The sequence below is a fragment of the Orcinus orca genome, chromosome 8 (genome assembly GCF_937001465.1).
Source record: "Orcinus orca chromosome 8, mOrcOrc1.1, whole genome shotgun sequence".
Taxonomy (NCBI): Eukaryota; Metazoa; Chordata; class Mammalia; order Artiodactyla; family Delphinidae; genus Orcinus; species Orcinus orca.
The window spans coordinates 52,044,863-52,072,157 of NC_064566.1; the positions used below are offsets into that span (position 1 = coordinate 52,044,863).

Sequence of the window (27,295 nt, forward strand, 5' to 3'; positions counted from 1 at the left end):
ATGTGAGAAGATGGGATGTATGCAGCTTTTGCCTTGCTTGCTTAAGAGCAAATCTCAGGCTCTGGAATTCTGTTCTTTCTCTCTCCTCACTAACTAGAAATGCTTCAACCAGAGTAAACTTGGAAGCTACACGTTGAGGATGGCTGTCATAATCCCAGGTCCCTGAATGACTGAGTAGAGCAGAGCCATCCACCTACTTGGAATGCTGCCTTGGACCATACTACACTGGACCACCTAATCAAATCCTACCTCACATCTCCAGGAAACATCCATGAATACATCCCTCTCCCTCTTCTTGACCATCACATTTAATATTGGTTCCCCACATTTTCTGTACTTAAGTGTATTGTTTCCTATTGGGTTCTTTTTGGTGTAATCTTGTTTTGTTCTTTATTTAGTGTGTGCTTCTTGGCTCTTAAGCTAGAAGGAGATCACAAGATGTGACACTCTGCTTCTGCTCCCATTTCCCCAATAGCACAGCTGTTGTGGATGCTGACAGAGCCCCCGTGTGGCCCCTTCCCCAGCTGCTGTGAGTGTTGGCTGCTGTCACCTCAGAGCTGCTGCCTTCTCCAGCTCAGCCAAACGTGAGCACCCGTGGGAGGTTACATGCCCCGCTCTAGCAGCCAGCAGTCAATGGTGACTGACACAGGGTAGAAAAGGATAGTCACTAAAGATGGGGCTGATCCTGTGATGAAAATTGAGCTTCAGAACCTTCCTGAGGAACTAGGCTGTTGCAGATCTCCAACCAAGACAACTGGTCTAGGCTGCAATTGCTCACAGGTGCCACCCTTCTCCAGAGACCTGCCCTCAGCTGATGGGCACCTCCCCACAACCCTCCTCTCTTCCCCCTCCCCACCAGGGTGGCCCACAAGCAATGACTGACTGATATGGGGCATAAAAGCCCGGCCCCTTTGCCTCAAGGGGGTGTAAGTCTGCCTTGTGGTTTATGCCCCAGTTCCCTGTGGATCAGGCCAGGGCTAGATGTGACCTGACATGTACCTTGTTTGTCTTGTTCCCTTTCTATCTACTTCACTCTTTCCCTTGCATGTTTCCCCCAAAAAGTGCTCCCTCAATAAATGCCTGTCTCAGACTTTGCTTCTAGGGAACCCAACTTCAGTCTACTGATGTCAATACTCTGCCGTCATCTTCCCAAATCATCTCCGGGGACCGTTCAGACCCATGGTCTGGGCTGGGTATGCCATGGTGCTGAAATTGGGCTGAGAGTGAGGAAGGAGCTACGTGAAGAACAAGTGGGCTCTACTGAAGTAGTCGTAAGGAATACCTGCTACATAGGGATGTTATGAAGGTTTTAAAATCTAAATGAGTTAATGTCTGTAAAATGCTTAGGCCATAGCCTGACATGTAGTATCTTAAGTATTAAGTGCTTTTAAGTATTAAGGCAGGGATTTCTTTGATCTTTTTCATTTGTTTATGTATTCCAAGTGTGCCTAGATGAGTGCATGGCACATAGTAGGCACTCAGCGTCTGAATGAGTGATTATTGAAGTTTTGCTTTGAGGGCCCAAGGTGATGTGCTGGGATCTGGCCAGCAGAGGGCAGAACCAGTGCAGCCAAAAGAGCCTATGGGCTGAAGGAGGCAGTGGGATAGAGCTGGGGGGAGAGCCAAGGGGAGTACCGACATCATAAAATATTAGAATGTTTAAATTATACCTTAAAATCTTATATTTTTATTTAGCCCAACGTTGAGTGTACATAATGAGGTATATTGAGCCCCTTGCGGAGCACAGGCTCCGGACGCGCAGGCATGGCTCACGGGCCCAGCCGCTCCGCGGCATGTGGGCTCTTCCAACTACTGCGCCACCAGGGAAGCCCCGGTAGCTCCTCTTTTGAACTACCCCATACTCCTCTCAATAAATCCCCTTTTGTGCTTATGCTAATACACACTGGATTTCTGTAACTTACAAGCAAAAGAATTTGTATTACTCTATTTTTAAGCCCTGTGAGTATAAGGACTGTGTGAAGAGGAGTCTCCCCATAGATGGGGACACTGAACTCCCAGCGCAGCCACTCTGGGCTGCTTCCTGCTCCATCCAGCCGCCGACCTGCTCTCTTCAGGAGGGTGGTCTTGCCACATTTCTGCCTCCAAGCTTCCCTTGTCTTGTTCCGTTCATTCTCTCTGCCCACGTAGATCTGTCCTATCTCTCAAAGCCCAGTTCAAATTCTACCTTTCTCTGGCTCCTCTGCATCCACTCAATCTCATTTCTCAAAATCCTGATAGCATCCATTACCTGACATTCATTCTTATTCTTGTTGGGATTCCATATTTTATTTGGGTGTTTGGGCTGGGCGGTCTCCAAAGTCCCATCCAGCTGTAGACTTCTGAGTCCGTTGTCCACCTATATGTCACGTCTTCTTAAGCAGGTCTCCACCTTCTCTCTCAAGAAGATATGTGGAAAGGCTTGAGAGCACATGTGGGGCTCAGCACTGATTTGCATGGAATCAACATTCCTAACTGGAATCAACATGACTAACTGCTCATGGGAGCAAATGTGTTCTGTGATCCTCCATTCAAGTAACACACAGGTGTTTATTTTCATTTTTTCAAAGTAAAAGTAGCTTCCCCGCCCCTTATTATATAAGAAACATACTTACGGTCAAATAAATCAAATATTACATAAATTTTTAAAGTAGAAAGGGAAAATCACCCATAATCCTTCTCTTCAGAGATAAGTGCTCTCAAAATATGCTTTCAAAGTTTTTGATATACACAAATATGTATGTTTTGATAGGGCTTTCTGGAGACCCCATGGAGATTCCTTAATAACAGAAATTAAACAGAACAGTGGGAGGTTCCAGCCTGGGATTTGTAGCTGGCCACATTTCATGTATTCAGCTGAAGCATGTGAAACTACTGATATTCAGCTGTTTTTGACCTACAAGCACAGCAGTTTTGTGTGTGTGTGTGTGTGTGTGTGTGTGTGTGTGGCTCTTGGATTCATTGGAACTTCCTGACTTTTTTTTAAAATAAATTTGTTTTTACTTTTGGCTGTGTTGGGTCGTTGTTTCGGTGTGCGGGCTTCTCATTGCAGTGGCTTCCCTTGTTGCAGAGCATGTGGGCTCTAGGCGCACGGGCTCAGTTGCTCCGCGGCATGTGGGATCTTCCCGGACCAGGGATTGAACCCATGTCGCCTGCATTAGCAGGCAGATTCTCAACCACTGCGCCACCAGGGAAGTCCAGCACAGCAGTTTTATGTGGTTCAAATCAATGTACGTGAAGCCTAGAATATCAGATCTGGTAGAGCCCTTAGAGACTTTCAACTATTTCAACTTTCTATTTCACGGTGCTGAAGAAGGACAAGAGTCAGAGAGGGAAGTGTCTAGCCAGTTTATATACCACACTGGTAGTAGAATCAGGGCTGGTTCTCTTTCCACTGAATCAGGTACCTGCCTCTTTTAATATGGTAATCTTCTAGGTGTGATAATAATCTTCTAGAAGCAGATTTCAACTTGATATCAGAACATTACTCACAGAATTCATTCAAAATGTTAGAGGCTGCCTTAGAGGTAGTGAAGTCCCCAGGGCTGGAGATGGGGCTGGGAAAGGCACTGGGACATTGGTGGAAGGGCACGGGGACCATGGAGCTAATGAGGCTTAACAGTCAGGGCTCTGTACTTGCATGGCTCCTTCTTAAGATCTTAGGAGGGGCCCCAACAATGTATTAACATGGTGATATGTTTTTGTAATACTTGCAAAAATAAGATATTTTAAAATTCTTTTTCTTAAGGAGGGCCCCCCAGAATTATATAAGTTTCAGGCCTAGATCCACTCCTAGGTAGCACACAGTTTTGCAAAGCACTAGGCAAGGTGACCAGAGAACCTGGGTTCCAGTCATGACACTGCTTTGGCCCAAATGGGCAGAATGGCACTTGCTCTGCTTCCCTCACAGGGGGTAAAATCACAAATGTTAAATGGGCTGAAAAACATAAAATGTGAAAAAATATAAATAAGTAACATAACTTAGATTTCCTGTCTGTGATATGAGATAATCATTGCTGCTTCTCATGGTCATTGAAGATAACACATCAAAAAATGTGTCCTCAGGGCCTTTTCCTGTCTCATTTCCCTCTGCTACAACTTCCTCTTTTCCTTCCTCTAGCCCCTAGCCCCCAACACTCCGGCCACTAGAACACTCATTTGTCATTATATGTTACCACTTTTATATATATATACATATATATATGTGTGTGTGTGTGTGTGTGTGTGTGTGTTTGTGTATATATATATATATATATATATATATATATTTTTTTTTTTTTTTTTTTGCCACACTGAACGGCTTGTGGGATTTCAGTACCCCGACCAGGGATTGAACCCAGGCCCTTGGCAGTGAGAGCACGGAGTCCTAACCACTGGACCACCAGGGAATTCCTGCCACTTTTTTATATTTGTTCAAAGGGCTCCTACTGTCTATAACGTCTATCTTTGCTGGAAAAAATCCTTATCCACAAGGCCTAGGTCTGCTAGATCCTCTCCTCCTTCCCCAGTGATGACCTCCCTTAGTACTGTTTCTTGTTGATCTTACAGATTAGAACACTGAGGCCTGATGTAACACATAGCTGAGCTCTGGAGGCCCCACAAGATAATCCTCAGGAATCTTGATCTTCTGCCATCCCCGGCCTCTTAGCATTAGAGCATAGACACACGGTTCTTGATGTATACATGATAGGGGTCACTGCGCTTATCCACTTGGCGGGAGCGGGTGTATCCCAGGATGAGGCTGCCCACAGTGGCAGCAAATAGGAACATGACGAAGAGAATGTACATGTAGGAGTTGTCATCGCGGCCAGGTAGGCTGGCCCGCCTCTCCTCAGTCAGGTTGTCTGACCCTGGCCGGCAGAGCAAGTTGCTGTGAAGAGTAGCATTTAGAGCCTTCAACACAGTGTGCAGGCTCTCATACCAGGTCTCAGTCCCATTGGTGGTCTCCATAGCAACAGGGATTCAGGTGGGGGAAGAATCGGAGGATGCTCTGGTAGTGACAGAAAAGAGAGAGGATGGCTTCTGTTACTTGTAGATTGAATGACCTTCCCACTCCTTCAGACCCCAGCTAAAATCCCAACATCACAATTTATTCTAACTACTTGTTTGCTTGTCTGTCTTCTCCACTAGACTGCCAGCCCAAGGAAGGCAGGGAATGTGTCTGTTTTATTCACTGCTATGTATGAGCACTTATGACAGCACTCAGTAGGTGCTCAATAAATACTTGTGGAAGGAAGTCTTCCTTGACCATTGTAAGCATGCTGATCTGTCCTTTCTTTGGGTTCTAAAAGTCACTGAGCTTTAGGCTAGAAGGGCCTTAGGGATTATTTAATGTAATTTCTTCCATTTTACACACAGGCCCAGAGAGAATAGTTGGCTTGTCCATGATCACAGAGAATACTGGAGGTAGAGCCGAGGTACAGCCCTGCTCTTCGATGGCCAGCTCAGAGCTCCTCTGGCCTCCACACCAGCTCTGGGGAGGACTGTGTGGCACAGTTAGAAGACATTCCTCAGAACTCTCCCTCAGCACAGTTCTTTCTTATGCTCCACAGACACCATGTAGAAGATGTTTGGGGATGGCTTAGATTTCCCCCTACCTGGAGGCCAGAGGCTGGGTCATTTGACCTCTAAAGCATCCTAGGTCCCACTCTAGGTATTCCTAGCTATTGAGGAGAAATTCTGTTGGAAAGGAGGTGGCTGGGGGAGCAGGCAAAGGCTGATAACCACTACAGGCACTGGGCCTGAGGGCTTTGGAGTGAAAGGAATACTCAGTCCAGTTTGGGGTTATACCCACCCCAGAAAGAAAAGACACTAGCACCTCAACTATCCTGCCTTCCAAAACAATGTCACTGTGTACATGGCATATAACTGGTGATAGCAGATGTTCCTTTTCCTTCCTCTCAGAGATCCTTAGTCTACAATGCAGAAAAATAGCCAAAGGCAGCCTTGTATCCTAGTCACTGGAAAAACATATGTCATTCCTTTAAACAAGGCTCCATGCTCACTTCCTTCAGGAAGCCTTTGTGTGCTCTCAACATACTCCACAAGCTTTATCATCGCAGCCTTCCCTTTGCCCCAGCACTTACATATAAGGCAATTTGTGGCTGTCCTCTTGCTATTGATAAGGGTTATCAGCAGGCCACATGCTCCTGGTCAGAAAGGCTGTGTCTCTCCTCCAAGTCTAGGGGACTACCCTAGTTCTCCTTCCCTCAGTGGTCTCCAGTAAAGACGGCCACTTTGGATTTCTCTGTAGGCCAGGCACTCAGTGTTCACTGACTGGTTCCAAAGCCCTCCTTTATCTAGGTAGAGCTGTTTAACTTGACTATTAACCATCACGTCTCTTCCCCGGAAAAGATGACAGTTAGTTATGACCATGATAAATATTCATGAAGAACTCTATGAATGCAGAATTTGGGGGGAAGAATCAAAATAATACAGCAACAATCCAGGACTGGCCCACAATTTATGCAAGGCCTTGGGGCCCCCTGCCATCTAGTACTCGGGCAACCTTGTCTGGATGGAAAAGGGGAAGAGTTAAGGTCGAGGAGGCATAGGTTCTCATCTACTATCCCACTTGTCAGGCAACAAGTGGGAAAACAACATCACTGTGTACATGGCATATAACTGTGCCTTCCTCTTTCCTCATACGGGCTAATGGAAAGCAGGAGCAGCACAATGAAATTAATGGCTCAGTGAATCACCTGGCCAGTCATCGTTTATGGAGGCCCACTCCTGGGCAGCCTTATTCTGGGAGCTCTAGGAGGCCAGTCCCTACACTCAGGGGCACAAAGCCAGCTCTTAATGTGGGAGACAATGTAGGAGCTACTGGGGCTTAAAGGAAGAAGGGATGAATTCTGACCAGTGCTCAGAGAGTGTTCACAGTGATGGAAGAATTTGAGTTGGACCTTGAAGGATTTTTTGGAAGTAGAGAAGGCAAGGGAAGCAAACAGATGGACTAGAAAGCACACTTTGAAGAATGGAAAGTAGCATAAAGAGTGTAAGATGCGTGAAAGGATAAGATAGGATGTGGGATGGAGACATTGGCCCAAACCAAATCATAGAGGGCCTTGAGTGCCAGGCTGCAGAGTCGGAACTTTATCCTGTAGGTGGAGAAAAACCATGGAATGATATTTTAAAAGGGGGTAAAATAATCAGATCTGTGCTTGGAAAGGACACTCTGGCTTCTGTGTGGAGTGTGGAGTAAAGAGGGCAGGGATGGAGGCACCCAGTGATAAGTGAAATAGTGTGGGTTCAAGGTGCTGAGTCCTGAGCTGGGGCAGAGGGGGTGACAAGGTGGGGGTGGGGACAGATAGAGGATGTGAGAGGCATTTGGGGGTGGGAATGGCTAAGGCAGTGGTTGCAGGAGGAAGGGGCCTCAGACAGTTTTATAAGCAGACAACAGACAGATGGCATAAGTGCGGGAAGAGCTCACTTTGAGGGAAATAAGTTTCTTGCCCTGTTTGCACTTCAGTTTCCTCATCTATCAAAAAAGATTATCACCAGGAGTTGTTGTTCAATGGGTACAGAGTTTCAGTTTTGCAAGATGAAAAACTTCTAGAGATCTGCTGCATAACAATGTAAAGATAGTTAACACTACTGAGATGTACCATTAAAAATGTTAAGACAATAAATTTTATGTTGCTTTTTACCACATTAAAATTTAAAAAAAAATTTTTTTAATTAAAAAGGAAAAAAAAAAAGATTATTATCTCTGCTCTGCCCCCTGCCCCAGGCTTGCTTGAGCATATACTTTTATTATAGTGAAGAGGATTTTTAAAATACATTTTAATAAAAAACACAGTTTTCATTAAAATGAAAATCTGTTTTTCATTTTTGAGAAGTAAATACATATACACAGCAAAAAAAAAGAAATTGAAGCAGTACGTACAATGAAAATGCAGTCTCTCTGTTCCCAATGGCCCAGGTTTCTTTCCCAGGGCAGTCACTGTCACCAGTTTTCTTCGATAGCCTTGCATGGGGGTTTGAACTGACAAGGCAGACGGAGGGCCACCTCCATCTGGAAGACTCACCAAACAACAGCAAATTCACTGGCTCCTAGTCAATCTCCCTGTGGGCGCCCTAAGGCTCCTCAGCCCCTCCGGATGTCCTGACATGTCTTCAGGATGTCCCTGGACACATCTGGGGTCTCAATATTGACTTTGGGAGCTGGGAAGGCCCAGAGCTGGGTGGGGAGGGGACAGAAAAAGAAGGAACTAGACACACAGAAAAAACTTCAGAACGAGGGTGGATCACCCGAGGCCAAGCCCCAAGGGTTGTGCAATAGCTGTGCTTTGGGTGCTGACACCCTGCCGCTTCCCCTCCCCTTCCTGCAGCAGCTGGATCAGGCCAACCTAGGGTTGCAGTTATAGAAGCTGTGCCATGGCCAAGGGACATCTGATTGCTGTCCCCCGACTCCAGATTCACAATGTCTCATCTGGGTGACTTCATGAGAAACCTCAGTTCAACACATGAGCTGCTGCTCAGGGACCAGCTAACAGTGCAGTCTAAAACATCCCCTTTCCCCAGGGTACTGGCATCTTAGCAGGAGCCTCTAAAAGGCTGAAAGGGCCTGAGACCCAAGGAAATGATGTGAGTGGCAGAATGGCAGCCAGCAATTGGGTTGCTATTTTATGTAGGAACAAATGATGTTACCAATCAACCTATTTGGATAGACTGGGTATAAACATAGGCATGGCATCAACACTATCTGTACCATAGCTTTGTTGTGAAAATTAAAGAAGAAGAGTATGCAGTGCCTGGCACTAGACGCTCCACAGATGTGGTGGTGGTTTTATTTGTGCAGAGCAGAGGCTGGCAAGGCCCTCAGAGTCCATCTAATCTAACCTCCCTCATTTTACAGTGAAAGAAATGAAAACCAAAGAGCTGTCTTGGTTCAGCTGCTACTTGTGTGACTTTGGGCATGTGACTTCCCTTTTCTGGGCCCCAGCTTCTGTCTGCATCTGTAAAATGAAAGGGTTTTTCTATGTAATCTTATAAGGTCCTGATCAGCTCTAACATGAAGATACCACAAAACCATACGTGAGATTTGGGAGATTGGGTAGGCTGGTGGGAGAGGATTTGGGGGGCTCTCTAGAGTCCCTCAAATCACGAGATAGAGAAGACTTCAGATTCTTTCCTCACAGGTTAAGATGCTTCAGAGTCCCAGGACTGAGTTACACTTAGTATTCCAGCCTAGATAAACTGAAGGCCAAATTTGCTGACTTGTTCATTTTTCCTCTTTATAGCTCACCTGCCAGGGTGATCTAGCCTGGGGGAGACAGACTCTGTGTTAGAAAGTGGGGGTAGCGGGAAAGCGTCGGGGACAGGGTGGGCTCTGAGGTGGAGTTCAGTGAGGGGAGTAAAGGTTCACAAAACCATTTATTCCTCACACCCTCCTTCCTCTCTGGATAGACCTGGATGGATATTTGTAGTTCTGATGGAATGTGCAAAGGAGCCACAGTTGCATATCTTTAGAAGCTGGGTTGAGGTGGGATGGAGGACCTGTGTGCAAGGAGAGGCAGAGAGCTCATAAAGGGACAGCTTGGTTCTCTATGACCTGCCTCTGGGTCCCAAGTTGGGAATTGGCAGCTGGCAATGTGGGGAATTTTGTTCCTCTTTCTGAGCTCCTTGTCTTCCCTCTTCAAGACAGTTGCTGATTGTGAAGGTCTATGGATGGGGAAGACAGAGCTCCTGCCGTGGAGAGTCCCTGACTTGAAACAAGAGATAATCATTTAGGAAGGGAGATGAACAGTGACTGAAAAGAGATTTTGAAGATTGTTTAGAATCTAGATTCTAGGCCAACCCCTCCATTTTGTAGTTGAGAAAGCTGAAGGTCAGAGAGGGGAAGTGACTAGTCCAAAATGACATGGCTAGTAAATGGTAGAGCTCTGATGAGAACCCAGGTCTTTGGGGTGCTGTTCAGGTGCTCTTTCCGCTACAAATGGCAATGTCTTCTGGCATCTGAGCTGCATATCACACCAAACACAGGCTCCTCACGTCCTGGGGCATCATCTCCTCTAAGTCCACCACTACTCCTTTTTCCTGCACTACAGATTCTTGCTAATCTTTTTTTTTTGGCCGCACCACTGGCATGTGGGATCTTAGTTCCCTGACCAGCGATCGAACCCGCACCCCCTGGATTGGAAGTGCGGAGTCTTAACCACTGGACGGCCAGGGAAGTCACTCTTGCCAATCTTAACTGAGGATCCAGTAAGGGGAGAAGTTGGTAACTTTTGGAAGAGTTAACCTTCCTTTCTAGCCTTGCTCCCCATGGCCCTTTCTGCTCCAGACCTACTCCTGCTCTTCTATACAAGCCAGGTGCACTCTCTTCCTCCACACCCTGATGTCACTCTTTCCAACACATTAACAGCTTTGCCCAAACTGTTCTTGACTTGAGCACGCCTGGCCTCTAACTTGGGGATGGAGGCGTAAAGCTGGGACCTGGAGGATGAACTGGATATCTTAGTAAGGTTTTCTTTCAGGTTTCTCTGGGGAAAAGTGAAACGCCACCATCGGTTCTTTTGGTTTCCCTATGCTCTGTTTCAGCTTCTCTTGCAGAATGAGTGTCTGAAGTGCTTGGAAATGTGGTAGAGAGGCAGGGGAAAAAGGCCACATAAAGCAAGTGGATCCAGAGATAACTCCTGGGAATGCAGAGTTTTGCCTCTGGCCCCTCTGGTGGTCTTATCACCACCATGGGCTGGTGGGAGAGGAACCTTAACGTATAGTTAGAAGGAGACACAGAAATAGAATCTGAGCTGGAAGGGATCTTAATAATCACGTCATTGGTGTAACCACCTCATTCAACCAGTGGGAAAAACCACCCCACCCCAAGAGGAAATGACTTGCTCAAGGTCTCACAGCCTAGGAACTGGGACCAGAAACAGGTATCTCATCCACATATCTTTCCACTATAAGTCCTCTGTTGCCTATAGGACAGTTTAACCTCCTGCGATTATCATTCAAGCTCCTTTGGATATGACCCTGCCTCCAGCCCCATCTCACCACAGCTCTCCCCACTGCCTGTGTCCCATGATACTGAGCTATAGGCCATTCCCCAAACATTCCTTGCACTTGCACACCTCTTGCCTTTGCTCATGCTGTTTTCTTAGGCAAAAATACCCTTCCTCTTTTTTATCTGCCTAGTGAACTACTCATCCTTCAAGACCCAGCTCCAATATAACCTCTGTAGATCCTCTCCTGAGACACCACCTTCCCCACTCCCTAGCCAGTTAAGTCTCTTCTTCTCATCTGTTCCTAAAGTGTCCCTATTAGAGCACTATGCTGTACTGAAATTGGGTGTGTATATCTGTATAAATATAAATAGATATAGATATACTAAACTGTGCGCTGGGAGGTGTGAAGGTAGGGACCTGTGCCTCATACATTTCTTTATAGCAGGCACTCAAGAATAGGTGGATAAATGTCTCTTCTTATTAGACTATTCCCCCCTGTGCACACACATACGCATTCATGAAAACAGCTTACAGCACTTAAAAAGCAACTTCAAGGGCAGGCCAAAACAGATTCCATTTGGTCTGGGGAAGGGGAAGCTCAAAGAAAAGACACCATCTCAGTCAGATGGGCAAGTGAGTCAGGGGAGGAGGAATTCTAAGCCGCCTTTGGAAGCCCAGATGTTCCCTGCACCGGAACCCCATTCAATCCAAAGGGCAAACATTCTTGGCCCCAAAACACCAGCAGCAGCTTAGCAACCCTCTTCCCTGTGTACCCACCCAGGGGGCAGCCACACACACACACCTGCTGCACACACACAGTCCAACTCCCAGTCTCCCAGCCTCTAATCTTGCCTTTCAGGTATGCCTTTCATGGTTCCAATCTTGGCTGTATGCTTGGCTATGTGACCTTGAGCACTGCATTTATGTTCTCTGAATCTCATCTATGAGATGGGGATAATTACCCCTGTCCTGCTTGCCTCACACGCAACTCGGGGAGACCAAAGGGGAAAGGTGTTTTAGAAATTGCAAAGTATTATGTAAACATAAGAGAGAATTATTGGGCAGCCTGGTCACCTGTTTCCTTTTCTGTTTCCCTATCTCCTCCTCCGCCCCCCAGTATTACCAAGAACAGCTATCCCTATGTCCCCTCTCCCCATCTTAGGTTCTCCTACCCTCAGAGGAAGCCAGGAGGTTCTTTATTACTTTTCTTCATTCTCAGACACACTTACCTCCTTCAGAAGCCTTCCTTGTTTCTCGTCCTCTCTGATCAGCCCTGTAATCTCTCTCCATTTAGGGGTACCATTCTGTAGTCCTGCTGGTGATAGAGAACACACCAGAGTTGGAGTCAAGAGACCTGCCCCTATTTTATAGACATGTCTAGCCGTGTGTCTTGGTTAAGTCATTTCTCCACTCTGGGGCCTCATTCTCCCCATCAGTAAGATGGGATATCTTGTCCTACCTCCCTCTTAGTAGGCATTTTGAGCATCCACCCATTCAGTTTATAGATAGAAGTGTGTTTTGCAAAGTGTGGAGTGAGTGAGGGATGAAGGTTGTTTGTTCTCATCTTAAGGAGTCAAGAAAATCTGAAAGCAGTTTCCTTGCCTCCAGCTTGGCTCTCCTCCATTCAGAGCGGTTAACTGGCTGGATGCCAGGAGATAAAGAGCAGCTAACATATTTACAACGCACTTTTGTAGCTGAAGTGGAATCAGCCCTGGGCTAGGAGTGGGGAGAATTGGGTTCTACTTCTGTCTGGTCCCTGGTGTGACCCTGGACAAGCCATCTCCCCCCTGGGCCTCAGATTCCCCATACGCAAACTGCTGAGGAGTGGGGAGGGGGATAGGAGGAGACACTCTCCAAGGGGCCCTCACACAGGGGTCTGAACTCCTGTACTTTCTACACAAGAAACTCCCGGGCCCAGTCCCCTTCCCCCACATGCCATACGGAGTACATGGGCAACAGGACCAGGAGGCTCATTTTACATTTGGTGACCCAGGAAAAGAACGCACAAAGCACAGAGCAGGTGGGCGATTGGCACAGGTTTACACAACCTGTAAACTAGAACTCAAGTCTCCTGACTCCCAGCCTAGATCTATGTTACTAGTACTAGAAGACATCTAAGGGAGCTTCTAGGCTTTTCCCAGGACTGGGGCACATAGGGCGAGGGGCACAATAAAGTAGCGAATGGGCAAGGCAACGCGCACGCTGAGCAAGCGGCTCCCGCCAAGCAAGAAGACACGCCGGGTCCCGGAGCGCCATTTCCGCGTGTGCTCTCGCTGCGGAGGCGCAGGTTGGTTGTTATATCGTGCGCTCGCATATCTGTGGATGTGGAAGGAGCTTGGGTGCCGCCGTCCCGGGGCCCGTGAGTGCCGACCTAAGCCCCCACGGTTTCCGGGCAAGGCGTGCCAGGAGCCCAGCTTCGCGCTCCCACGTGCGCCCCGGGATCCCTGTGGCTCTGTCCAGGGGAGGATCAGTATGTATCTGCGTCGGGTGGCGGCCTCCAGGGAGGCGGATACACCCCTCATTTCTACCCCTGGCGCCGGCTCAGCCTTTCCGAGCCGGCGGGTGCGCCTTACCTGCCGGTCGGCAAGGCTCCCAGGGGCGCCGTCTGTTCGTTGGACACCTCGCCCTGGGCTCGCGGGTGCCCCGCACTGCGCCCCAAGGCGCTCCGCCAGCCCCCCTGCTCGCAGCCCGCGGCCAGCACCGTCTGCGCCCCCTCCGCTCTGTGCTCCAACCCGCGCTCAGCTGCCTTTTCCCTTCCTCAGGGCGTCCCCTCACCCGGCCCCGCCCGGCCCCTAACACACCCACTTCTCCCGGAGCTGGCTTCGGGCGCCTCCGCCCAGCTGCTTGGCCTCACCCAGCTGTGGGCTGCGACCCTTCCGTACCCTGCAGCGCCTGCTTCCTGGACCTGAGACCGAATGTTCCTTGCTTCGCTTCAGCTTGCCCGGTCTGAGGAGGATCTCAGAAGAGCGTCTGGTGCTGGTGGAATCAGACCTTGCTCCTACGTGGTTGTATGGTGGCGGGCAGGACACTGCTCCTCACTGGGCCATGGCTTCCTCGCTGTAAAACGGGTACAGTTCCTGCATGCATTCTTCACAGGGTGATGGTTAGGGTCAGATGAGATCTTAGAATCCAAAATATTAAAGCCGGATGGTCAATGGAGAAATCATCTGATTCTAACACAAACCCTCTTTTCCAGACAGGATGCAGTTTGGGGAAGGGGCCCAGTTTGGGGAAGGAGACTTGCTCAGGCTCACTAAGGAAGTCACTGGCAGAGCTCAGACTCAGAATCCACTAGGCCACTCTCTCCCCTTAACCTCGGCCAATGTTTCATCCAAGTCTCAACAGTCCCTCACATGCCCAGACAACTGGTGTCCAGCCACACCACGCTGCTCCCTGTCCCTGAATACCCTTCACTTTCTGGCCACCAGGCCCTCACTCAAGCTGTTTCTTCCTTGCTGGGGACACTGCAGGTTCCAGAGAAGAGAAGCATCCAGGGATAGCTGGGAAATGAGGACCAGGAGGCCATGGGCAAGGGAGTGGACGGTGGCAGGGAATAGCTCTCAGGGACTCTGTGGGGAGTCATTATCAGAGCCCTCTTTGCCAGCCTCCGGCCTTGGGATAGTTAATAACAAACTGAGGTGACTTCCCTGGTGGCGCAGTGGTTAAGAATCCGCCTGCCAATGCAGGGGACACGGGTTCAATCCCTGGTCTGGGAAGGTCCCACATGCCGTGGAGCAACTAAGCCTGTGTGCCACAACAACTGAGCCTGTGCTCTAGAGCCCGTGAGCCACAACTACTGAACCCACATGCCACAACTACTGAAGCCCGCATGCCTAGAGCCCGTGCTCTGCAACAAGAGAAGCCACTGCAATGAGAAGCCCACGCACCACAGTGAACAGTAGCCCCCAGTCGCCACAACTAGAGAAAACCTGCGTGCAGCAATGAAGACCCAACGCTGCCAAAAATAAATAAATAAAATAAGTAAATTTAAAAAAAAAAAAAAAACTGAGGCCAGCTCTGGCTCCCTTGCAAACAAAAATCCGTTCTAGGGCTTCTCTGGTGGCACAGTGGTTAAGAATCCGCCTGCCAATGCCAGGGACACGGGTTCGAGCCCTGTTCTGGGATGATCCCACATGCCGTGGAGCAGCTAAGCCCATGTGCCACAACTACTGAGCCTGTGCTCTAGAGCCAACGAGCCGCAACTGCTGAAGCCCGTGCGCCTAGAGCCTGTGCTCCGCAACGAGAGGAGCCCCTGCAATGAGATGCCCGTGCACCACAGTGAAGAGTAGCCCCCGCTCACCACAACTAGAGAAAACCCGCCCGCAACAATGAAGACCCAACGCAGCCAAAAATTAATTAATTAATTTTAAAAAAGAAAAGAATCAAAATAAATTTAAATTAAAAAAAAAAATCTGTTCTAGGTAGGACATCTGAGGCATATACCCTCAATCACAGAATCTCAGATTATATCTAAGAAGTGCTGTCATTTAAAAAAGACCTGGGGGGCTTCCCTGGTGGCGCAGTGGTTGGGAGTCTGCCTGCCAATGCAGGGGACACGGGTTCGAGCCCTGGTCTGGGAGGATCCCACATGCCGCGGAGCAGCCTGCCCCGTGAGCCACAATTACTGAGCCTGCGTGTCTGGAGCCTGTGCTCTGCAACGGGAGAGGCCGCAATAGTGGGAGGCCTGCGCACCACAACTAGAGAGAGCCCTCACACAGAAACGAAGAGCCAACACAGCCATAAATAAATAAATAAATAATTAAAAAAAAAAAAAAAGACCTGGGCTTCCCTGGTGGCACAGTGGTTGGGAGTCTGCCTGCCGATGCAGGGGACACGGGTTCGTGCCCCGGTCCGGGAAGATCCCACATGCCGCGGAGCGGCTGGGCCTGTGAGCCATGGCCGCTGAGCCTGTGCGTCCGGAGCCTGTGCTCCGCAACGGGAGAGGCCACAACAGTGAGAGGCCCGTGTACCGCAAAAAACAAAAATAAAAACAAAATAAAAAAAGACCTATCACATGGAGGGAATGTTGTACAAAATTGCTAACCTTCATCAAAACATGTTACTTCTGTCCCATTACTGGGCATATACCCTAAGAAAACCATAATTCAAAAAGAGTCATGTACCAGAATGTTCACTGCAGCTCTATTTACAATAGCCAGGACATGGAAGCAACCTAAGTGTCCATCGACAGATGAATGGATAAAGAAGATGTGGCACATATACACAATGGAATATTACTCAGCCATTAAAAGAAACAAAATTGAGTTATTTGTAGTGAGGTGGATGGACCTAGAGTCTGTCATACAGAGTGAAGTAAGTCAGAAAGAGAAAGACAAATACCGTATGCTAACACATATATATGGAATTTAAGAAAAAAAAATGTCATGAAGAACCTAGGGGTAAGATGGGAATAAAGACACAGACCTACTAGAGAATGGACTTGAGGATATGGGGAGGGGGGAAGGGTAAGCTGTGACAAAGTGAGAGAGTGGCATGGACATATATACACTACCAAACGTAAAACAGATAGCTAGTGGGAAGCAGCCGCATAGCACAGGGAGATCAGCTCGGTGCTTTGTGACCACCTGCAGGGGTGGGATAGGGTGAGGGGGGAGGGAGACACAAGAGGGAAGAGATATGGGAACATATGTATATGTATAACTGATTCACTTTTTTGTAAAGCAGAAACTAACACACCATTGTAAAGCAATTACTCCAATAAAGATGTTAAAACAAGACAAAAACAGAGAAACAGAAAAAACATGTTACTTCTGTGTGACTTTTGTAGTTTCATATTTTGACCCAGCTACTTTTTTTTTTTTTTTTTCTGTCTGGATATCATCTCTCAGGGGAGTCATCCTGACTCTGAGCAGGCAGTCTCAAATTTCAGTCTACCTAAGAATCACCTTGGCCTTTATTTTAAGTGAAGTAGACTTTTGGGTTCCACTCCAGAGGTTCTGATTCAGGAGATCTGGACTAGAGCCCAGAAATTAGCATTTAAAAAAAAAAAAAAAGCTTCTGGAGAGATTGTGATTCAAGTGGTTCTTGAGACCAGCCTTGAGGAAACAGCCATGGCTCAGTAAGCATTCCTTCCCACATCCTGCCAAGCCTTGCATCTAATCTATAGGAGTGTTTATTACAGTTATGAAAAGTCACTATTTGTCCACCTCATTTACTAGATTGTGAATTCTCTGAAGTTAGGGATTGTCTCTTGTCCTAATAAAATTTTGGAATCACAGTCTTAGAATCATACCATGTTAGAGTTCTAGAATCATTTATTGATAGAACCTAAGTTGGAAGGACTCTTAGAGTTATCTAGTCAAATCCCTTACCCAAGAATTCCCTATATTTCTTTGTGTGTGTGTAATAGAGGTTTTATTGCTTATTAATTGTGTCATTCCATACAATTTTAAGTAAACAACCTTAGAAAATGATGATGGCAGTACTGATGAGATATTGATGATGATGGCAATATTGATGAGAATGTTCAACTGTTTTACATAAGGTAGTAAGAGGCACCACTGCCACCATCACCCCACCTCCGAAATTTATACATTTCATATAAAAAGAGTAAAAATAGTTCATTGGCATTTAACTAGCATTATTCTTTGTAATCTATGAACCATGATAAGCCTGAACAATTTCAGAATCTTCAGAGCAAAACCATTTTCTTCCACTAGCACATGTAGCAGTTTCAATTTCTTTAAAAAAACAAGCAAACAAATCAACATATTCCAATGGTCCTGAATTTTAATGTTTATATCATATTAATTCAAGAAATAAAATGTGATTCAGCATTTGAAAATGAGGCTAAACTTCTTCACCATAATTATACTTACTTCATAATTCAAACGATTTAACTGAAGCCAGCGTTAGCCCAGTAAAAACCATCGTCACAACTCAACTGCTCTTTTGCTAAGGAAACTTCTTTAAAAGTTAGCTATTCTTTAAAAACTCAGACCCAAGCTGCATAACTGTGACTTGAGGAACCAACAATCAACCCTTCCAGATACCACCGCAGTAGTCCTATGTGGTTTTTGTGTTTTTTTAAATTAATTTTTTTATTTTTGGCTGCACTGGGTCTTCGTTGCGGTGTGCGGGCCTCTCATTGCGGTGGCTTCTTTTGTTGCGGAGCATGGGCTCTAGAAGTGCAGGCTTCAGTAGTTGTGGTGCACAGGCTTCAGTAGTTGTGGCTCGCGGGCTCTAGAGTTCAGGCTCAGTAGTTGTGGCACACGAGCTTAGTTGCTCTGCAGCATGTGGGGTCTTCCCGACTAGGGCTCGAACCCATGTCCCCTGCATTGGCAGGCGGATTCTTAACCACTGCGCCACCAGGTAAGTCCATCCTATGTGTTCTTATAGCTGGGGAGCACATACAGAATCACTGTGAATCACACATACATATCAATAACTTGCTGGTAAAACTACACCAATAGTTTCCTCTGTTAATGATTTTTTTAAAAAATAAGCATGTACTACAATTCAGCAGTTGAAAGACTTCTAAGTCTATTATTTTAAAGATGCTGAGAAATACATTTGGATACTTGAAAAGAAGCAAGACTAGAATTGTGGTTTTATATTAAACCATTTAGAAGACCTCAGTTACAAACAACTAAAAATACATAAATAGGAATTTCTTAAAACCATTTTCTCTTACAATACAAAATTAAATATTAAATAAATAGGAATTTCTTTAAACCATTGTCTCTAAACAATACAAAAATTAAATATTAAGGCATCTTTTACTCCCATCTATTTTGGTATATACAGCAAAGAGAAATGTTTTAAATAGGAACCAGCACTTCTATTCAAATGCTCTCTAATGTATTTGGCAGATTTGTTTTTATATTCTCCTGTTCAACATTCCATTGAAAGCTCTTATAACTGAACATTGTGACCGAAACCAGGGGAAAAGTATAAACAGATATTCGTTTATTAGAAATAAGCAGTTCACCCTTGAAAAGTAAAAAGTAACTACAAACAATATTATGAATAAATTCAAATACTAGTATTTAAATCTCTGAAGCAATTTATGCTTCAGTAATTAAGAGAAAGAAGAGATGAAGACTTCACTAAGATGAGAAGCCTATTAATATGGATCATGCTGTGGACTAATTGTTCACTCAGTATTCTGTCCCACTGGGATGAGAGTTTGAAAAGGGCTTCATATTCCTTTAAAAAAATTACACCGACTAGAATAAGATCATATGAGTTAACATTGATTATTATTCCCCATATTTGTCCATTTACAAAGCTCAACTGGCTTCATAAAGTATACTAATCAGTAACATTTTCACCTTTTATTAAGGTAAGTTTATGAAAATAATTTAATACAACCAGATCTCCTCATGAACTTTCAGCTTAAAACATTTTTTATATAAGAAATATATCAAAAAAATCTGTTTTTATAAAAAGTCACTTCAATACCAGAAAAAAGTAATAAAAGATTTTGAACCCAGTTTATTTTTTAAAAGATGCTCTTCCCATGTCTCAAATTCCAAGTGCTATTCATCATCTTTAAAGCCAATTTTGCTTAACTTCACCACATCAACCCAGTTCCATCCTCGAGGAAGTTCTCCTTTGTGATCTGCTTTATCTACCAACTTATGCTTCTGGGCTTTTTTTTTTTTTTTAATTCTCTATTTTAAAAAAAATATTTATTTATTTGGTTGCACTGGGTCTTCGTTGTGGCACACAGGATCTTCATCGTGGCTTGCAAACTCTTAGTTGCAGCATGCATGTGGGATCTAGTTCCCCGACCAGGGATCAAACCCGGGCCCCCTGCATTGGGAGCCCAGAGCCCTAGCCACTGGACCACCAGGGAAGTCCCCTAATTCTCTATTCTTTTAATTGAAGTATAGTTGATTTACAATGTTGTGCTAATTTCTGCTGTACAGCAAAGTGACTCAGTTATACACATATATACATTCTTTTTTTAAATATTCTTTTCCATACGGTTTATCCCAGGAGATTGGATATAGTTCCTTCTGGGCTTTTGAAAGTTGTCTTTTTTTCTCACTTGACGGGGCTGCATTAGGAATTTCAAACAAGATGATATTTCTTGTGGCTGTCATAGAATTAAGAGGGATGGTGATTCTCCATGAACTGTTGTTTATTGTCCTTCGCATATTCAAACAACATGTGGGTCATGGCGGTCCTTCCACTGCTTCCTGTAACTTGGCTGATATGCTCTGCTTTACAGCTGATGATATGATGCTAAAAGATGCGTTCATAGATATGACTGGAGGTGTTTGAGGATATGTTTCTGTCCAGGAAATCTCTATGAAGAAGGCTTTGGGATCACCATTTTCTCCTATCTTATACTGAAATTAAACTGGACTTAATTCCTGGAAACTTTTCATCTCCTTCATAAGTAGAATGTGGTGGCTCCAGTTCCATCTCCTGGTCCTTCTTGGCGCTCAATGCGCTGGTTGCAAGGCACCTCCCTTGGACGGCATTCAAGACAGCAAGAGAAAATGAGGGCAGTGGCTCCAAGGCCCATAGCGGTGGGAGGCACACCCTTCACAGGGCAGAGGAAAGTCACGCACACGCCCCTGGCCCTTGGGTAGCATGAAGCTGCTGGCTAGCGGCTGGCCTATATTTCATTTTTGATAACAGATGGATCAGCTTCTCTTGCACACTTCTAGTGAAAAGGAGCTCATTGCCTCCAAGGCATCTGAGGCTCTGATTGTTAGGATGTTCTCACATTTTGATAAATACTGCCTCCTATTGACTTCTACCCTTTGGTCCTTGTGCACAATGGAGACATCAAGTACACTCCTAATCTTTGTTCCCTTTTTCAGTCCTTCAAAAACCTAAGGTCTATCTTCCATTTCCCCTTCTCTGGAGTGAGGATGGGGCAGGAGCCCTGTTAGGGAAGGCAGCTGGCCAAGGGGCCAATGGAAAGTGGGCCGAACTGCCTCATTTTCCCCAGCTGTGCCTTGCAGTCTTGCTATGAGGCTTAGATGGCCCAATGTGTGTAACATGCCAAGAGCGTGATGCACATGCTTAATAAATGGCAGCTTCTAGTGTTATTAGATGAGAAAAGGAAGGATGAAACAGAACTCCTCTCCTGGGGAAACCATAGTCTGAGAAGGACCTTCAGGGAACTCTCTAATCCAGAGAGGCTGGGGACAAGGCCCTGGACCTTGAGATGGGGGATGGGGGAGTGAAGTGGGCCAATTGAAGGGGTCTGGGGAAAACTCATCTAGAGATACACCTCCTTCAAGTTTTGCTTAGATGCCACCTTCTTTGTGAGGCCTTTCCTGACCATCCTATTTACAAATCCTAATCCCTCCCTTCGTCTGCCCTCCCTTAAAGCCCTTCCCTGCCTTGTTTTTCAATCTGATCTACTTAACTTTAAAAAATATATATATATTGCTACTGTTGTTCTTGCTGCATCCCTCAACTGAAGCTCACAGCTCCTGTCTGTCAGCCCTATCTCAGACCTCTCTTCTTCTCTGGATTCCTGTAACCACCCCCTTTCCTCTCCCCTTCAGGCCTGGAGAGGTAATGGTGCCCAAATGTTTCAAGATCCAGGGTACTTCACAACCCCCTGTGGTTTCCCTACTCTCTGCCCACCTCTTTGAATAGAGCCTCCTCACATTACTGATGTGACGTGGCCATCTGCTTCCTGCTGGACCTGGCTGATGCAGAAGGCCATTCTCCTACAGCCCCTTACACTTCCCTTGAACACAGCACTTACCATTCTGTGTTATAATTGTCTACTTTATTTGTTGATTCCACACCTAGAACATAAGCTCCTTAAGGGCACTAAGCCAGCACTAAGTCTGCACAGAGTAGACCTTACTGAGAATTTGTTGAATAAATGAATGAATGAATAAAGGTAAAGAAAGGAAAGATCACTAGAAATTACGTTATCAGGGAAAGCTTCCAAGAAGAGATAGAACCTGAGAGAGCCTGATGTTCTTTCAACCTCTCGGCCACACCTCTCTCCTCTGAGCACTAGACTCCTATATCTAACTACCTACTTGACATCTCTGTTTGGATAACATGCTGTGGCTGGAACTCATGACTTCCTTCTCTGCTCCCTTCAGTTTTCTGTCTCTTGGTAAATGCAACCGTCATCCACCCAATTCCCTGTTTGTTTCCTTCATAGGACTCAACCCCAACCCAGTCTTCTATTTATCTGTGTACTGATTTGGGGTCTGCCTTTCCCATTAGACTGTAAGCGCTGCAAGAAGACAGGCCAGGTGTATCTTTTTCACCATAGAATACCCAGGATGTAACTCAATGTCTGTCTAGTAGGTGGGGGAGAAGCGTTGGGAGGTAGGACGAGCATGGATGATGTCTGTCGTCAACAGTCTCAGAAGCCTGGGTTACCAAGGAAAATACAGCATGAATCACAGAGGAAGTTTAATGATCACATCAAGTAATTTTATTCCATTACTCATCAGGAGACTGTGTCTGTGCTTCTGCAATCTTGTCTCCTCTTGGCCTGTCAGTTTAGCCCACAGAACATTTGTCTTCTTGTTCTGAGCTTAACCATTCTCCTGCCCCTGCAGGCAGCAAAGAGTGGTGAAAAGAGCACTGGAAGACGTGCAGCAAGGTGTGGTGTCAGGAGACTGAAGATCTCAGTGGCCTCTTCTTCCTCACCCTCACACCTGCTGTGTCCTGGGCAGCAAGGTGGAAGAGTACTCGAGAACACAGCTTCTGGGGTCCAATGGAGCTGGGTTTGAATCCTAGCCCTGCAATTATCAGCTGTGAGAACTTAATCTCACTGAGTCTTAGTTTCCTTATGTAGAATGGGGATTAAAAACAACTACATCTTATGGTTGTATGGATTACAGTAAGATATTGTATTTAAAGTGCTTCACCTCGTACCTGGCACATAGCAAGTGTTCCATAAAGAATAGCTATTGGGAACTCCCTGGTGGTCCAGTGGTTAGGACGCCGTGCTTTCACTGCCAAGGGCACAGGTTCAATCCCTAGTCAGGGAACTAAGATCACGCAAGCAGCGCAACGTGGGGAAAAAAAATTAATAAGGGCATATGTGTTCATGGTTGTATAAACATGGACTTTTGAATCTTATGGTTTAAACAATAAGGGCTATGGGAATGCAGAAGAATGTGGGTTCAGTGTGGACTAGGGTTTGCAGAGATGATGGATGTATCAATCAGGAATCTTAGTTGCAACAGACAGAAAACCCAGCTCAAACTGACTTAAGTAGAAAAGGGAATTTCTCAGCTCATAAAAGTATAAAATCCTGACATATCTAGCTTCAGGCATGGCTGGATCCAGGAGCTCAGATGATGTCTTCAGGAAGCTGTCTCTGCTTTTCTCACTGATGCTCCATGCTCAGGCAGAATCCCATATTGCGGTAACAAAATGACTGCCTGAATTCCATGCATACACTCTAATCTATGAATGAAACCGGTAGAAAGAGCTTCTTTCCCCCACAACCCTCCTGACAGAAGTCCTGGGTCAGACTCTTATTGTCCTGAAACGGACTCAGTGCCTATCCCAGTCACAGAAGCTGGTAGGGGGTGTGTCATCTCTATTCAAACCACATACACTTGGGTGGGGGAAATGGGTGGAGGGGGCAAAAGGTACAAACTTCCAGTTATAAAATAAATAAGCCGGGAATTCCCGGGCTCTGCGCTTTCCCTGCTGTCGGCCCGGGTTTGATCCTTGGTTGGGGAATTAAGATGCCAGGAGCTGTGGGGCACGGCCATAAATGAATGAATGAATGAATGAAATAAGCCATGAGGATGTAATGTACAGCATGGTGACTATAGTTAATAATACTGGATTGCATGTTTGAAGTTGCTAAAAGAATAAATCTTAGGCTGTGGAGCGGCCTCCCACGCCTGTACCAACGGTGGTGGCCTGCGAGGGTCATTTTTAGCGGGGGGTGGGGGGGAGGCGTTCTAGCTTTGCTAATGTAACTGCACGTTTACAGAGCTCTAAAACAGAGATGGATAAAACTGCCCTGCCCCGGGGAACATAGGCATCACCTGTCTGGGAAGACCCTGTGGCGGGCAATGCAACAAGCTCCCGATGGGGACCATTCGCTGTGCCCAGGGAACTATGGGGCCTGCGGAGGGGCGGGGACCGCGTTCTTCCGGGCGCTTAGAGAAAGTTCCTGCAGGAGGTGACCTGGGAGCCAAGTTTTTAGACTGACTGGGAGTTAGCTGGGAAAAAAGGAACAAGATAGAACATTAAAAGCATTGGGATAGTCACGCGTATAAGAAAAATTTTGTTCGGGAAAGTGGTAATGGCTTATTCTGGCGAGTGTGGCAAAGTGCTTGGGATGGTGGAGGTGTCCTGGTCACTGCCCGCCTTATGCTTTCCACTCTGCCAACCCCTGAAGAGTGAAGGCACCTTACCGCCTAACTCTGGAAATGCGATATTGACCCCGATGAGCTGACGTCCAACTCTTGAGTTTGGAAGGAAAAGTAGGTGTTAGTGATGGGGCAAAGAGACCTTTAAGTGCAAAGGTTGGAAAGTATGACAGGGTTAGAGGTGTCCGGAAGAGGCACAGATGGGAAAAGATTGAGGCCAGATTGGGGAAAGATATGCTGAGTCATTGATACAAAATTTACACACAGCAATTGGAAACAATAATACCTGAGCAATCAATCACAAAGCCGACCTAACTTGTTTAGTGGATCATAAGGACGAGAAGGAACCGATCAAGGGCAGAATGTGTGCTGAAGCTGGAGTGATCTGAGAAAACTTTACAAAAAGGTGGCATCTGTGTGTGACCGGGAAAATCAGCTGGGAGGGACTATGATCTTATAAATAAACAGATGAGATGAGTCTTTCCCAGGGTAATATCATGCCAAAAGATACATCCAGGCTAAAAAGCCTGGAGAATCCTACTGCTGGATTACATCATCTCCTCAGTCTTCATGTTTAGGAAATAACCTTTTTGGCTTGCAGATCTGGCAAGATTAAAGCTGCAGGAGAATGGACAGTGAGGTACAGAGAGATGGAAGGATCTTGGATTTGATTGATGATGCTTGGTGAGAAGACAAGCTGCCTTATGAGGATGTTGTAATACCACCGAATGAGCTTCCTGAACCTGAACAGGAAAATGGCGGCACCACAGAATGTTAAAGAACAAGAAATGAAGTGGACTGACTTACCCTTACAGTACCTCCATGAGAACATTCCCCCCATAGGAAACTGACACCTGGCTCCTTGTTCATTGACAGATTTTTTCAAATACACAGATACAAAATGTTTTCTTTCAGTCCCTTAATTTGAATCTTTGAATGATAGATCAACGCTCAAAAATGTACCACTAATTTTGTGGCCGCAAAATGCAAGGTGAAAATATTTAACCAGAATGAGAAGCTGATTGCGATTTCTTGGGAATGCAGAATATCTGGCCCTTTGAACCTAAAGTTCTTCATTGACTAGCGTGTGTTTGAACATGATTCATTAAACATTTGCCTTTAACTCTGATTTTGCTTTACTGTCAGAGTTTAACACTTCCCAACTACTTATATTTGTCCTGTGACACAAGTGATTGAAGATATGAGAGGGAAAGGCGAAGAATGACAAAGCCAGACATGAGAATTAACTTCTCATATACCCCCATTCTGAGAATCATCTGAGTGGGTGTGTGTGTAGTCTGTAAATGTAGTGGACATATAGGTAGGCCATTCACTGACTAGTGGGATTCCTAAGAATCCCCATGATATTTTCAAACTTTGGATAAATTTACAAATTAAAAGCTATCTTGACAGTTAACCTCTGCTCTCCCTACAACTTCCTTTAGTGCTGCTGGAAAGGCGAGATGGACCACTAGTTTTATCCAGTAACAGGACTTCTTATTTTCTCAAAGCCCTTTCAAATATAACTGAAGCACCATGGAGTCAGTATTTAGTTATACGTTTGTGCAAGAACTTGTATTTTGAAAAACACATTGAGGGACATTTATCTCCTAGAATTATTTGCCTCTGTTATGTGATATCTCTCTTGTTCTCTCCCCATATTGTAAACTCTGTGGGAAGAGGCCCTGGCTTTTCCATCTGTATCCCTTATTGAAAAACTGGAAACACTGAATAACTGAAACCTCCCTTCAAAAAACAAAAAAGAATAAATCTTAAAAATTCTCATCACAGGGCTTCCCTGGTGGCGCAGTGGTTGAGAGTCCGCATGCCGATGCAGGGGACGTGGGTTCGTGCCCTGGTCTGGGAGGATCCCACTTGCCACGGAGCGGCTGGGCCTGTGAGCCATGGCCGCTGGGCCTGCGCGTCCGGAGCCTGTGCTCCGCAGCAGGCGGGGCTGCAACAGTGAGAGGCCCGCGTACGGCAAAAAAAAAAAAAAGAAAAAACATTTTATAACTGTGTAAGGGGATGGATGTTAACTAGACTTATTGTGGTGATCATTCCACAATGTATACAAATATCAAATCATTATGTTGTATACCTGAAACGAATATAATGTTACATGCCAATTATACTTCAATTAAAAGAAACAAACAAACAAATATACACACATAAAACTGGTGGGGGGTGATTCCCTAAGGAAAATCTGGATGCTACTATCAGAGGTAGTCTGAATGGCTGTACAGGCTGAAGCAACAAGTATCCTCTATAGTAGGCCTTGGAAAACAGATATGACTTGGGCAGACAGGAGATTGACAGTTGAGCAGAAATGAGAAACGAGAAGAGGGGAGTAAGTGTGCCGTGAACACGGCTCACATACCTGGGCAGAGGGAGCAGGCATGTTCTGTGGAGTCCTAGAGAGAAGACCTGGGACCAAGCGGGCTTGGGGATGGGAGAGTCACAGGATCCAGATCTCTGCTCACTGGGAGTGTGGGACAGGCTGCCTCTGATGGGAATGGGCTTCTTATCTTGGAGGTGAGCAAGTAGAGCTTCCTTGTCAGAGTGGCTATCAGAGGAGCCTTCTAGATGGGCTCTGAAGTCCCTTGCATCCCTCAGGTCTGAAACTCTGTAGTCCAGAAATCATCAGCTTCCCCAATCCTGATCCCCACCCGCTTCTCTCTCTTTTAAACTTCTCTCTAAGGGGAGTGCTACATCCTTCTCCCTGATAGATTTATGGGGTGTCTGAAGACATTCTAAATTCTAATTCTGGCTCCTACTGCAAGTGTAGGACCTTGCGGGGACCACTTGTCTTCTCTGGGGCTGTTTCTCCCTCAGCACAGGAAGGGGTGAGGCTGTCTGATCTCTGGGGCCTCTGCCAGCTCTGACCTCCTTGAGTGCCTGTCAAAGACTCAGCCTGGCCCTGGGGAGCAACAGGACACACCACAGCTCTCAGGCCAACCAGGTGTGTTGGCTCTTCAGGGTCTCAAAGGCACTTTCACACTCATGGTCTCCTTTGGTCCTTTCACCTTCCTGTGTGGAGGGCAGAGT

General features: G+C 46.1%; 1 protein-coding gene and 2 pseudogenes across 6 annotated transcripts; 1 reads left to right on the forward strand and 2 right to left on the reverse strand.

Moving 5' to 3' along the window:
* The window catches only part of LOC117196570 (anaphase-promoting complex subunit 13-like), a 70,234-nt pseudogene extending 42,939 nt beyond the window's left edge, over positions 1-27,295 (forward strand).
* On the reverse strand, positions 2,579-13,696 carry KCNE3 (potassium voltage-gated channel subfamily E regulatory subunit 3). 6 transcript variants are annotated; one of them, XM_012536708.3, is made up of 4 exons: positions 13,523-13,696; positions 12,179-12,261; positions 8,028-8,179; positions 2,579-4,987 (listed from the first exon to the last, which is right to left on the reverse strand). In XM_012536708.3, exon 4 carries the CDS (start codon positions 4,945-4,947, stop codon positions 4,648-4,650), a length of 300 nt encoding a protein of 99 aa, XP_012392162.1. In that variant the 5' UTR covers positions 4,948-4,987; positions 8,028-8,179; positions 12,179-12,261; positions 13,523-13,696; the 3' UTR covers positions 2,579-4,647. The 6 variants fall into 6 exon arrangements, with proteins under 6 accessions (XP_012392162.1, XP_033261599.1, XP_012392163.1 ...); XM_033405708.2 differs by having other exon boundaries at positions 12,179-12,264; XM_012536709.3 differs by having other exon boundaries at positions 7,886-8,179; positions 12,179-12,264.
* On the reverse strand, positions 19,428-21,609 carry LOC101273893 (RWD domain-containing protein 4-like; annotated as a pseudogene).

Excerpts from the sequence above, each read along its gene's own strand:
- KCNE3 (XM_033405710.2), bottom strand. The coding sequence starts at position 4,947 with ATGGAGACCACCAATGGGACTGAGACCTGGTATGAGAGCCTGCACACT.